This window comes from Saimiri boliviensis, chromosome 3, assembly GCF_048565385.1.
Source record: "Saimiri boliviensis isolate mSaiBol1 chromosome 3, mSaiBol1.pri, whole genome shotgun sequence".
In the NCBI taxonomy this organism is placed as follows: domain Eukaryota; kingdom Metazoa; phylum Chordata; class Mammalia; order Primates; family Cebidae; genus Saimiri; species Saimiri boliviensis.
Window position 1 is genome coordinate 60,151,328 of NC_133451.1, and position 12,872 is coordinate 60,164,199.

The following is a 12,872-nucleotide window of genomic DNA, read 5'->3' on the forward strand; positions in this document are numbered from 1 at the left end:
GGACCATTCTTACAATTTTCAAGAAACAGCAAGAAAACATCAGCTATAAATTAGATATAGATCTAGTATTGATACATGGTGGAGTTGTGAGATGTTTCCAAACCGTTAGAACAGTGCCTAGTAGTAGGTGGTATGTAATTCATGTTAGATAATGTTATGCTTATTATTATTATTACCACGTTACTTCCATTAGGCAAAGAGGCTTCTCTGCAGGTTTTAGAGCACACCCTTCATGAATATGTAGGTGTAGTACTCTTCACAATGTACTCCTTCAGGAAACTATGATGCTTTCATATCCGATGCAGGCAAAGCTCTTGCACGTGTCTAAATTAAATAGCTGCGTTCAGAATTCTGGCATAAATATTTTACTTGGCTCCAAATGAGCTTGAAGAAAACTTTCTAAGTTCAAAGGATTTTATCCTCAAGCCATTGCTTTGAGTAACATAAGAACTGTACTGGGCATGTAGCAAGAACTCAAATACTTATTGAATTAATGATTCAGACTAAGTGAAAAAGTTACCATGAAAGAAAAAAATTCCAATTTTATTGTAAACTCTTCTTCTATTTCTAACTGTAGTAATTCTGTTTTATAAAATTTTGCCTTCTTATCAGGTTACTAAGTAAAAGTAGAAACATTTCTAGGAAAGGACACTGCTTTCTTATTCCACATGTCCTGGACTTACCTTTGTGTTTATGTGCAGTAAGTGTCCAAAAATGTGTAATGGATAATTGCAAAGATGGAGATGTTATTTACAACCTCTCATATTTCAAGAGACTTAAAAGTAAGTAAAAAGGCTAAATTTTATTATTTCCCTGCAATATTAAAACCTAAAATACTTTATATAAATTTACTAATTTCTCTAATTTGTGACATGGTCTGATGATTGTACTTATGATAGCCTCTATTATATACAGTGTTGACTGACTTCCAAAGAATTTTTGCTTCAGAGAACTATGAGACATTTCAAATGAATTGAGTTTCAGTTGTTGAATACAACACAAAGGGAAATAGGATTGAGCAGTTCTATGTTCCGGTACAAGATTCGTACATGACCATGACAATCAAAGGGAAGATTGTTTCGCCAGAAAATACAACTTTTAACAGGGATTAAGCCATTTCTCAAATTAAATTTATCATCTAATGAACATCATAGCATTAAACTTACATATGAATAGCCTTAAAATTGATGGCAGTGGCAGCTCATTGGGAGTGACCACTGAGAAGGCGTGGCTGCAGAGAAGGAGGTGAGGCCCAGGTTGTGCTTTCTTTGGAGCAAGCAGAAGGTGGGAATGGGTAGGAGACTCACCCCTTTCCAAGCTGGCAGAGCGGGAGCCCTGCCCTTCTAGGCACAGCTGCAGCTACCCAACTGTAGCTGTAGACCTGGTCATCCCTGTGCTTTCGGGAATCCAAAAAGACCCCCAATCCCTGCAGGTTCAGAAGTGCCTGCTCCTGCTACCTGGCCTCTCCCAGCTACTGACACCAGCTCTGATTTCAAAGCAAAGTTGAGGCTAAGCCTGGGCACTGTCACAACCTTGCCAGGTGTTTGTACACTTGGGGCAGTGTGGACACACCATCCCCCTGCTACCTAGATATCGATTAGTGTCCCAGTACCCTTTTCTCTGCAGGATGCAAGGCAAATTAAGAGAATCATAAAGTTTTCAGGTGACCCTGACAGTTATATAGAGGCTTTCCAGAATTTAACCTAAGTAATTGAACTTACGTGGAAGAATGTTATGTTACTTTGGAATCAGACCCTGACTACCACTGAAAAGCAGGCCACCCTGCCGGCAGTAGAGACTTTTCGGGGACAAGCTTTGCATGTCATACAGGTTCAGGGAAGGGGATGAGACTTATTCCACTGGAATAACAGCAGTATCACTGGAGGACCCTAAATAGGACCCCAATGATGAAATGAGAGAATTAAAGAGGAAGCACTTTCATGTGTGTATACTGGAGGCCTTATGGACTAGGATTAAGCCTCTCAATTAATCCAAGCATGGTAGAAAAGGGATTAGATGAAAATCCCACTGACTTCCTGGAAACGCTAAGAGAGATCTTGGTAAAGCACATATCTCTATCTCCTCATTCAGTCAAGGGGCAATTGATCGTAAAGGATAAGTTCATTATTCAGGCAGCTCTTGATATCAGGAAGAAGCTGCCAAGACAGGCCATGGGACCAGATAGTACTTAGAAAACCTCCTGAAAGTGACCACTTCAGTCTTTTACAACAGGATTCAAGAGGAGACCCAAGAGACAGAAAAGAGACACAAGAAAAAGGCAGAGGCTCTAATTGCTGCCTTGCAGGCTCACAAATCCCCTAATCCCTTGGATGCACCTGTTAACTGATACAAATGTGGCAAGCCATGGCACTTTAGGAAAGACTGCCTGGATAGGAGGAGGAGGCCACTTTGGCCCTGTCCAATTTGCCATGGGGACCACTGAAGATTGGACTGTCTTTGGACACAAACCACTGGGTCCAGTCCAAATGGTCCAGCAAAACTGATGAGTCCTGAGGTTCTTCTCCCTGGCTCTGATGGTTCAGAAGTCAAAGGGAGAAAGGTGGACCATGGGCCTCCTCCTGGACACTGGAGCAGGTCTCTCAGTTCTCTCCAATACAGCTTCCCATTCCTCTCTTAGTAAGCTCGTGGAGGGGGAAGAGCATCTCAGGAAAACATCTAACCCAATATTTTTCCCAAACTCTTAATTGTAGTTGGAGAGACCTCTTGCCTAGTGTTCTCACCTTTGTTCTATTCCTCACCATAAAACACTTTTGTCAAGGCCTCCTCAATTCTGAACTCCCAAGGGACTATCTACTTCCCTAAAGAGCTATTTCTATTTTAAAGTTTAACTACCCTCATAGAAGATTTAATTTTTTTCACCAGAGTGAAACATCTCTAGCCACAACATTCTTTTTCAAAATAGTCTACTTTATATATATATTTTTTCCTTTTAACTCCTCCTTGTATAATACTCATATTTGGTCCATGCACACTTAATCTTGTAAAATCGGTTTCTTCTTTTCTAGAGGCCATTAAATTCCAAGGCTACCCAATGGAAGCCTCTGATGATGGCTCCCTTTTCACTGGGGACCCTTACATAAGCCTCTGAGAGAGATCTGACAGCTGTTTTCCCCAAAACAATGCCCCCTATCAACATGAAGCAGTTAAGAGTAGTCATTGTTCCTATCCTAATGGCAGTTAGAGGTACCTCTTCAGAGGGGGGATTGATGGCAGTGGTGTCCGGTCTGGAGCAGCAGCCACAAAGAAGCTGGTTGTATCAGGGGAGGTATGGCCTAGGCTGTGTGCTCCATGGAACCAGCAGGAGCTGGGAGTAGGTAGGAGCCTCACTCTGCCCTCCAAGTTGGCAGGGCAGAAGCCCCACCGTCCTGGGTGCAACTGCAGCCACCCAGCTACGGCTGAGGACCGGAGCATTCCTGCATTCTACAGGGGCCAAAAAGCCCCCCTGCCCATGCAGGTTTGGAAGGACCTGACCTTTCCCTGTTCCTGGTGACCACTCTGATGTTAGAGCAAAGTTGAAGCCAAGCCCAGGTGCTGCTGTGACCCAGCTAGGTGCGTGCACAGTTGGGGCGGCACTGACACACCAGTCCCCTGCCACCTTGGCTCCCTCTGAACTTTGGACACCAATGAGCACAGGGGAGAGGCTGAGGGAATGCTGAGAATAGCTCAGCATGGGCTTGCATGAGCAGCCTGGGTGCTGTGGACAGCATGTTGATGGTGGCAGGAGGCAGACAGGCTCCTGGACAGAAAGGGAAGGGTCCCCAGTGAAGCCCCACCTTCAAGCCAGGAATGGCCTGAAGCCTGGGGCTGAGCTCTCAGTTCTGTGATCCGGAGTGAGAAGTTACGGTGCTTTCTCTGGCCTGCCTATGGCTGCCCATGGTCCAGTCAGCACACACTTTCTTCCTTCTGAAGTCCATAAAAATCCTGGACTCAGCCAGCCTGAGGAAATGACAGGACTACCTGCTTGCAGGTAGGAGCTACCTACTCTGGGTCTGTTCTCCACCAACGGCTTCAGATGTCAAGACAACAAGCCTGCAAGTAGGAGCTGCACACTTCTGGGTCTCCTCCCCACTGACAGATGCACTCATTGGGATGGTCTGCCTACAGAAAGGAGTTACTCACTTTGGGTCTCCTTAAAGCTGTACTGTCAGCTCAATAAAGCTCCCCTCCACCTTGTTCATCCTACAGTTGTCTGTGTCCCTCATTCCTCCTGGACATGAGATAAGAACTTTGGACCCACTGAGAGGTGACACTGAAATAACTGTAACACAAACAGGGCTGAAACATGCCCCCTGCTACGCTCACCACATTGCACATGATGAGAAGGAGAGAAGAATGGCAACCCTTTGGGGACCCCAGACCTAGGGGTGCCTCAAGTCAGGGATGTGACATCCTCTTTGGGGCTTTGCAGTTTCTGGCATCTCCAAGTTTCTAGATGCCACCACATTCCCCTCATTTACACATGGCTGCCAACAGCAAAAGCTGCTTGCAGTGCATCTGATTCAGTTGCAAGCTTACATGGATCAAGTGCCTGTGTTGGCACCTGGAACTGCCCATCCCTCTGCAGCATCCAGTGTGCCTGGTTGTACTCAGTTGCCAGACCCTGTGCTCACTCATTCACACACCCCTCACTGCTCCGTGCCTGGCTTGCTCTTGACAATTGTGGGATTCAGGCCCGTAACATGAGCCAAGTGCGGCCTGCCAGTGTGAGTGGGCAGAATGAACCCACCAGGCCTGAACAAAACTCAGGCAAAGGTGCCCCTGGCCACAGAGGCTTCTGGCTGGAAAAGCAATACCTTAAGGGTCCTGTGACAAAATCATATACAAGGCCAACAAGCATAAAGGAATTATTCTTCCTCCTCAGGAGATACTTTTGGATTTTTCATTTCCTGATTTTAGAATTAGCAAAAAGCTTTACATATTTTTATTATATGCAAGAACATGTATAAACAAGAATGGGAGTATATGTGTGCAATGTCTGTTTTTATTTATAATTGTGTATGTGGACTTAGTTTAATATAAAAAGTGAAGCTCTGCATGCTTGAAATTGAATTAAATTCAGGATCACATAATAAATCAGTGATCAGAAACAAAGTATTACAACATATTCTTTAATCCCTTAATGAAGATTTCATTGAGAAAGGTTCAAAAAAGAGATTGCTCTGAACACTAAAAGATGTTTCTCTTTGTAAGTCTATACCACTAAATCCTGTTACTTTAAGCTTTTTATCAGCCTCTGAACTATTCAGTAGTTAATTTTCAGAATTTAGACTCTGTGTTTGAAATAAAGCCACAGATAAATAAAAAAACTCAACTTTATATCAATGATTATCTTTAAAGGATTAAAAGGAGGAAAATACAATAAAAACTTTCTTAAACATTTAACTGGAAAACACTGAAGATATTCATTGGTGAAAGACTGGTCAATTAAACATTTAGAAATATGTAAAATAGGACATATAAGAGATCAACTCCACAAAATTAGGACACAAGAAAGTTATCAATGCCCAATGTCATTAGTGATAAAAGAAAAAGATTAAAGAGCAATTACAATATGCTGTGCATACAAAGAAGCTTAATTTATTTCCATCCTAAGATGATTAGCTCATAGTTTGTGAAAAGCATGTCAACTGTTCTATAATCCTGTAAAAAACATTTAAAGATTAATGGGAAACAGTGAAGAGAGTTTGAACCTTGCAGAAAATGCCCCAGGATTACTTAACATATTTAAAAAGGAAGATCACACACATTCTAAAATTGTCAAGAAATCTAACATATTATACTTCTTTGCCATTTTGTTAAATAGGATTTTTTTCCTTAAAGATAGATGCTAGAAATTATTTTAAATTGTGTCTGGGTAGGAAGATTCCAAAAAATTTCTGCATAATCAACATAAGCCTGAAAAGATTAAAAACCCTCTGTTTGATTTATTTTTCATTCTTGAGTGTATTTTAGAATTTTTAAAATTTGATATTTTTCTTTGAACTAGATTAGTTTCATAGTATCCAGTGTGTCATAATTTGCAATTTTTTTTGTCCGAATAAAAATACACATTTTCAATGACTATGGATCTTCAAGATATATTTCCTTTTGGGCCCAATCATGATATAAATTGTCAATGAATATTACATACAGGTGATATTAATATTTGGCAATACATCAAAATAAAATTAACTTATTTAACCAATGATGAGTCCAATTATTTTTACTTAATAGATGTGTTACCTAGGAGCAAATATCTGGCATATCATATCATATTCAAGAGATTAGAAAGTGCTAAGAGTAAGCTAAAAGTGAAATGGTAGTCTAAATGTCAGTGTGTGTGTCTGTCTGTGTCTGTGTGTGAATCAATCATATTTTGGCACAGAAAGAAGAGAGAAAGATATATAATCCAACATCTTTACATCTTTCCTAGGACAATCTTTTTAAAATGATGTTCTATTACTCAAATATAATTTCCCAAATTTATGTGAGGTTTGGGCCACATTGATTCATTTACATTTCATTATTTAATAAACCTTTATTGAGATAATTCAGGACAATCTTTCACTTCAGGGTTTCTTACAACCTGAATTGGTACAAACAAGCTACAGAGTTTACTGCCTTAAGTGAAATAAAAAAAAAAAAAAGTCTTTCAAGAATCATATCATTTAGCTTTTGAATAATTGTACTTATATAATAAAAATATAAAATAATTTGTCCATGAAGTGTAAACACAATGGCCAAAGATGTTTCTATCGTGTGACAAATGCCCCCTGAAAGTCAAGAAACTCCATTTGACAAAATAAAGCAATTAAAATTTCACACAAAACATTGGCTTGTAGAAAAGTCTAAGCCTCAAATTTGTTTTTGGTGAAATGTCTTGTCTTTTCAATTGCAAATTCCTACTGTCAGTATCTTAAACTGTTGTGAAATTAAATTGGATTAGGAATGAATTTTAAAATGAATGAACAATGTACTAATTGCTAAGATGTTGACGTTTTTAAAAGCAATCATACTTTCATTAGACAAAATGTTCAAAATTTTCTTACCAAGGCTTGAATTTGGCAGGAAACGAAGCTATGTCTTTTGAGCATAGATCTGATTCCAGTACAAATGAGACATTATACTAAAATTTCATTATTCTTGAACAGCAAGTTCAGGTATATATAGAATTTATGTGTGTGTGTGTGTGTGTGTGTGTGTGTGAGAGAGAGAGAGAGAGAGAGAGAGAGAGAGAGAGAGAGAGAGAGAGAGATGGTTAGGGTTTGTGTCCCCACACAAATCTTATCTTGAATTGTAATCCCCATATCCCCACATGTCAAGAGACAGATCAGGTGGAGGTAACTGAATCATGGGTATGGTTTTTGCCATGCTGTTTTCATGATAATAAATTTGTTCTCATGAGATCTAATGGTTTTATGAGCTTCTCTTCCCCCTTGGCTCATCATTTCTCCTTCCTGTCACCCTGTGAACAGGTCCATGATTGTGGGTTTCCTGAGACCAACCCCTGCCATGTGGAACTGTGAGTCAATTAAAGCTCTTGTCTTTATAAATTACCCAATTTTCAACAATTCTTGATAGCAGTGTGAGAGTTAATACAGTGTGTGTGGGTGACTTTGTATGAATGTGTGTGGGTATGTACTAAAATAATACTATCCTTCTGTTACCAAATAGTAAGTAGAATGATTGTTCTTTCAAACATTTTGTCTAATGCTAATGATGCCACATAAGGATAATCAAGAATCCATAGCAAAAATGTCACCGGTAAATTCACTGTACTAAGTCTACAACAAATATATCTTATATTTCATGTGTATCTTTTAATAAATTCTCAAAAATACAGATTCATTGGATTCTAGACCTTGTTTTTTTTTTAATTTTATATTTATTTCCCCTAAGTGTGGACAGAACAATACTTCTTATAACCTCCATGTCCATAAATATAACTAACATTTATTTGATGTATTAGAAAGGAAGAAACTAACTCTTAGTCAGAAGAATCAAAATGGCATTACAAATCAGCTATGCAAAGGCATTATCTGTATTTGGAGTGTAAAAGACACATTGTCACATAGTAGTTTTCTTAGTTGCAATTCATGCACCTTGATTATACTATTGGATCAAAATTTGAGCTAAGTTTTCATGAGAGACTGGTGAAATCAGTTTAACTTCCAGAAAGCAGGAATATAGGTTGGGCATTCTCCCCAGGTGACTTCAGAGAGATGAAATCAATGGAGCACTAGAGAGCCATCCCTGTCTGGAATGGACTTAATTGTCCTCAACAGAACACAAACTGCCCCCTAGCTGGAAATTCTGAAAGTACATAAATGCTAATCTAACATTAAAAGTAAGCAATGAATTATTACATATATTCTTAAGAAAACTTCAAACACTCAAATAAATAAGAACCAGAAGAAATAGAATTTTCAGATACAATAAGGGAATGTTCAAAGGAATTTACAATATTTTATGAAAATAAACTGCTAACTTCTGTAATTTAAAAATATAGTCATAAATCTTTTCAGAACACAATATGCAGTACATTGAAAAGTGCCCAATTCTGGATATTTATGAGTTGAATAGGTGCGGAAGATTCAACAATAAATGAGTAGAACATAACAAAATCAATATGAATATTGATTTTCTGACTTTTTTTGGACCTTATGGTCAGAAATAAATATTTCACTTTCACTTTTTTGGTCAGAAATAAATATTTCCATGAAGACTTTCGTCAAATTTCTATAATGATCTAACACCAAAATAAATTTTCAAATGGACAGCTCCCATTACTAAATATACCTTCGAACAATGGCCTGGATTTTAAAAATACATGAAAATATGTTTGTTGGAGGAAAACAGCATACTCTTGTTTTATTTTCTTTATTTTGTTTTATTCTACTTTATTTTATTTTTAGGAAGGTTGATTATTCTTAGCTCAATGTCAGGAAACACCTAGAAAAACTCTTGTTAGGACTCTACCTAATAAGAGTTAAGTATAAAATGAAAAATGTGGATATGTAATGTATAACATATTCATGTATCTATTGACATAATAGTCAATACAATTCACTTCAAATCAGTATAGACTATAATTGATGTATTCAGGTTGAAATCACTTAGAAGCTGAAAATAAAAGCATTCAGTGAAAAGGTTTGATCATTTTCCAAGTGGCTTATTTGCCAGAATTTCTGCTTTGTGTACAACACCCTGTTAGGATAGAATGCTGGCTAACTAGAATTATGTCTTATTACTTAAAAATATACTTAGCACAGACATAGCTTTTCCCAAACACCAATTAAACTTGTAGAAGGCAACCATATATACTTTAGAGAGACAAATAACATTTAGATTTAAAAAACTTGTGTAATATAAAGAGATATAGCTATATTAACCAAATAAACAATAACACATTAATACAGATCTTATAAAAAGAGCTTACCTAAAAAGAGAAATTGTGTGCTTAAAAACTATCAATAATATGGACAAGACAAGGCTTAGGAATTGCATCATGTATTGAGATTATCTGCTGATATATTGCTTGTCTGATTTCTTTTGGGATGTGCTCAACAGCCAAATGGTCAGATCAAGGTGAGGAAGAGATCAGCTGCAAAAGTTCAGAATCACAGCTTCCTCTCTTACCTTCCACTGAGGAGGAAGCCGATAACCACTGCCAACAAAATGACTCCCACTGTCACAGACACAGCAATTATAGGAATCTGGCTTTGATCACTGGATGCTGCAACTGCTGATAAGAGACACAGAAAATGAGCTTGTGGTTAAAGTGATCGAATGCATTCAAAATAAAAGCTGCTTAATAGACAGTAATCAATTCATGATTTAAGCAATTTACCCACACTCGGCTGAGATTTTCCCCTAATATTCTTTTTTATAAGTGTGTAATTGAAAAGCCATCTTTAGTAGAAAATATTTACTTTCCAAATAGAGATTTGAGAGCATCACTAAGTCACTGATTATTTCCTTGTCACCATAAAAAATGAATGCATGTTGTTTGTATAGTATTCATCTAGGGGCCTCAGGTCTGCAAATTAAAATGGAACTTACTTATCGATGTCAAACACCTTAATCTAAATACAAGGTGCTAGGTATATATGATTTGACATTTTTGGAGTTTGTATTCTGTTGTTCTCTAGAAAAAATCTGATGAACCCAGATAGGACGTTTTTTTCCTTATAGACATAGCTTGAAGTCCAAAATAGTGTCATTATGACCTCATTGAAGTAAAATGCAGTATCATCATTCTGAATACTATTATAAAAACACAATTTAAAGCAGAATATAACCAGTAAGTATATTTCATAAGTAAATTCCCCTTTTGAAAAACATCAAGGCAAATATTTAAAAGTAGAACCTATCTTAAGATTAGATACATTTACATCACCTAATTTTTAAATACAAAGATTTAGATTAAATGTTTTATATTTTAGCATAAAATTGCCATCCTAAGAGGAATATGGACATGATTAGGTAGTTGTACTTAAAATAAGAAAATAAATTTTACTTTTGTGCTGATAACTCATCTTGATTAAAATAAAACACCTAAAAGCAAAACAAATTTTACTAATCTTCTTAAGAATCTCTCCATAGAATATCTAGCATGCTTCTTGTTTAATGACATGATCAATTTGTTAGCTTCAGAGTAGCACTAGTTCAGCTCCATGGTATCAAATATTGTCACTGAAATTAATAAGAACCCATGTTTTGTTTTTCACAACCCCTTACCAGATCTTGGCCTACCACAAGTTTTGGATCTCCAAACACCTCCTTTTCTATTTTAGTCACATTATTCTCAATTCTTTCTAATCAAAACTAAGTGATTCTCTGACCACCCTCTTGTACTGGTCTATTTTCAACTATTTTAGACTAGTATTTAAATCCCAATATTATTAATGTCTGGTTTGAGCAAAACCATTATTTGCAATATAATGTGCTCTTACCTTCTCACTTTTTGCATAATAGGTACAAAAGTTTTCTCCTGTTTTCTCCTATTCTCTGACGCTAAAGTCGGTAGTAAGAAATTTAGTTAGTGGCTATAGTATAAACTAGGTAGGAAAAAAACTATGCTCTGAATTGCTAGTACCCTTTCCCCAAGATCTGCTTTATTAATCTCTAAACTTCGATTATTTCCACCACTGCTTTTTTTCTCTCTTTCAATTTCTTTTTGGCAGAGGGCACTGTTTCTAGAAAAACAAAACAAAACAAAACAAAACATGCAGACTACACTCAGATATTCAATGTTCTTTGAGTAGGCTGCAACTGCTGCTTGAATACCTTAATTCTCTATTATTAATTTCCTAGTAAAATCATCCCTGTAATGAGTCTTCTTCATTTGCTCTGTATATTAATCCATTCCCACTTCTCACATTTGAGAAATGCTAAACTTTAGCAATGATCTCCCTCTGGGAGAGTTTTGCTGCCTTATAAACTACTCTCCTACTTAAAAACCTTGGTAGATATCACCTTTAGAGGGACATAAATTTTTATATCTAAACTTACTAGGGTTAGTTCAATCCGAATTGGAAAATAGGTCCGACATTTACTATACATACGGGTAAAGAAAATTATTTAACCTTTTAAAGTCACATTTGCATAATCTCAAATAGGGATAATTTTGCTGGATCATTATATTTTTGCTAAGATAAAGATTATACATGTAATACACTTAGCATAGAGCTTTAACTACTGACAGCCTTAAATAAATAGTAAATATTATTTATGCTTATAATCTCCTTCTTTGTTTATCATTCTTATGTTTCCTATTTGTCAGCATCTTGACAGACGTATCTGAAACCAGCCTCATCTAAGAACCAACATTTAAAAATTCTTTGTGAAATTTTTTATTCTTCTGCCTTTGAATTCCATGCATCATATGATATTTGCCACATGCAATGAATACTTCTGCATTTAACGTACCCTGCACCCCATATAAGGAGTTTGACTTAGCTGAATGTATACCTTAAATAGAAAACTCTCTTCCTCTTGGTTTCTATGGCATCAGACAAACTGTTTTTTCTTTGTCCTTCTGTGAAGTTCTGCTTTGTCAGTTCTGTTGGCTTCATATTCTCTTCCCAACAACCACGTATGAGTGATTCTTCATGGATGCTCACTCCTAATCCTTTTCACTTCTCTCTGTTTCTGTCTATGTTTTTCCCCTCTCTTTCTTTCTTCCCCTCTCTGATTATTTCTTCATGGGATATGAAGGGTCACAAACTTATATCTCTAACCCTGTTTCTCTCCAAAACATCTCTCTATTTTTATAACAAACTGCTTAACTCTTTCTTTGGATTTTACTGTTACATGAAAATCAACATGTTTAAAATTGGTCCTTTCATCACATCAACTCCCAAAGGCATTAACAAAAACACATGTCAACAAATAAACATATAATTAATCAAACCAAAAAATCAAACTGATTGGATCTCTTTCTGGTTTCTTTGAACTATCACTAAATCTTTCTTAACTTCTGCTTGTTCATTAATTACCTAATATTTTTGTGTTTCTTTTATGTTTCTCCCCATGTGTCACTTATTTTCATCCAATACTCACCTATTTGATTCAAACCTGTATAATCAAAATGGTGGAATATGGTTCATATTATTTTAAGTGTTCTCTCTGCCTTCCATGTGTTCATATCAGATATCCAAAATGTACCTTTTATGATGTTTCCCTGATCAAAAACTTTAGAGAGTCCTATTACATTTGGAAGAAATTCCCAAATGCTCAGTCTAGCATTCAAAAGCCCTTCTGATCTGAGTCTAATAATTATTCCCATTCTTCATGTGCCAGTTTGGGAACTCTCACAGATACAGTTTTGAAGAAAGAGTGAACAATTACTCAGAAATAAGGATAAAAGC

General features: G+C 36.8%; 1 protein-coding gene across 12 annotated transcripts in view; it reads right to left on the reverse strand.

The window, feature by feature from the left end:
• Window positions 1-12,872, reverse strand: part of EPHA5 (EPH receptor A5) — a 354,031-nt gene that overhangs the window by 77,665 nt on the left and 263,494 nt on the right. For 6 of the 12 annotated variants that reach the window (XM_074396211.1, XM_074396216.1, XM_074396214.1 and 3 more), the window contains one exon: window positions 9,640-9,745. In XM_074396211.1, coding sequence (XP_074252312.1) covers window positions 9,640-9,745 — 106 coding nt within the window. The remainder of the gene's footprint in view (window positions 1-9,639; window positions 9,746-12,872) is intronic. The other 6 variants (XM_074396212.1, XM_074396215.1, XM_074396210.1 and 3 more) reach the window with 1 other exon arrangement.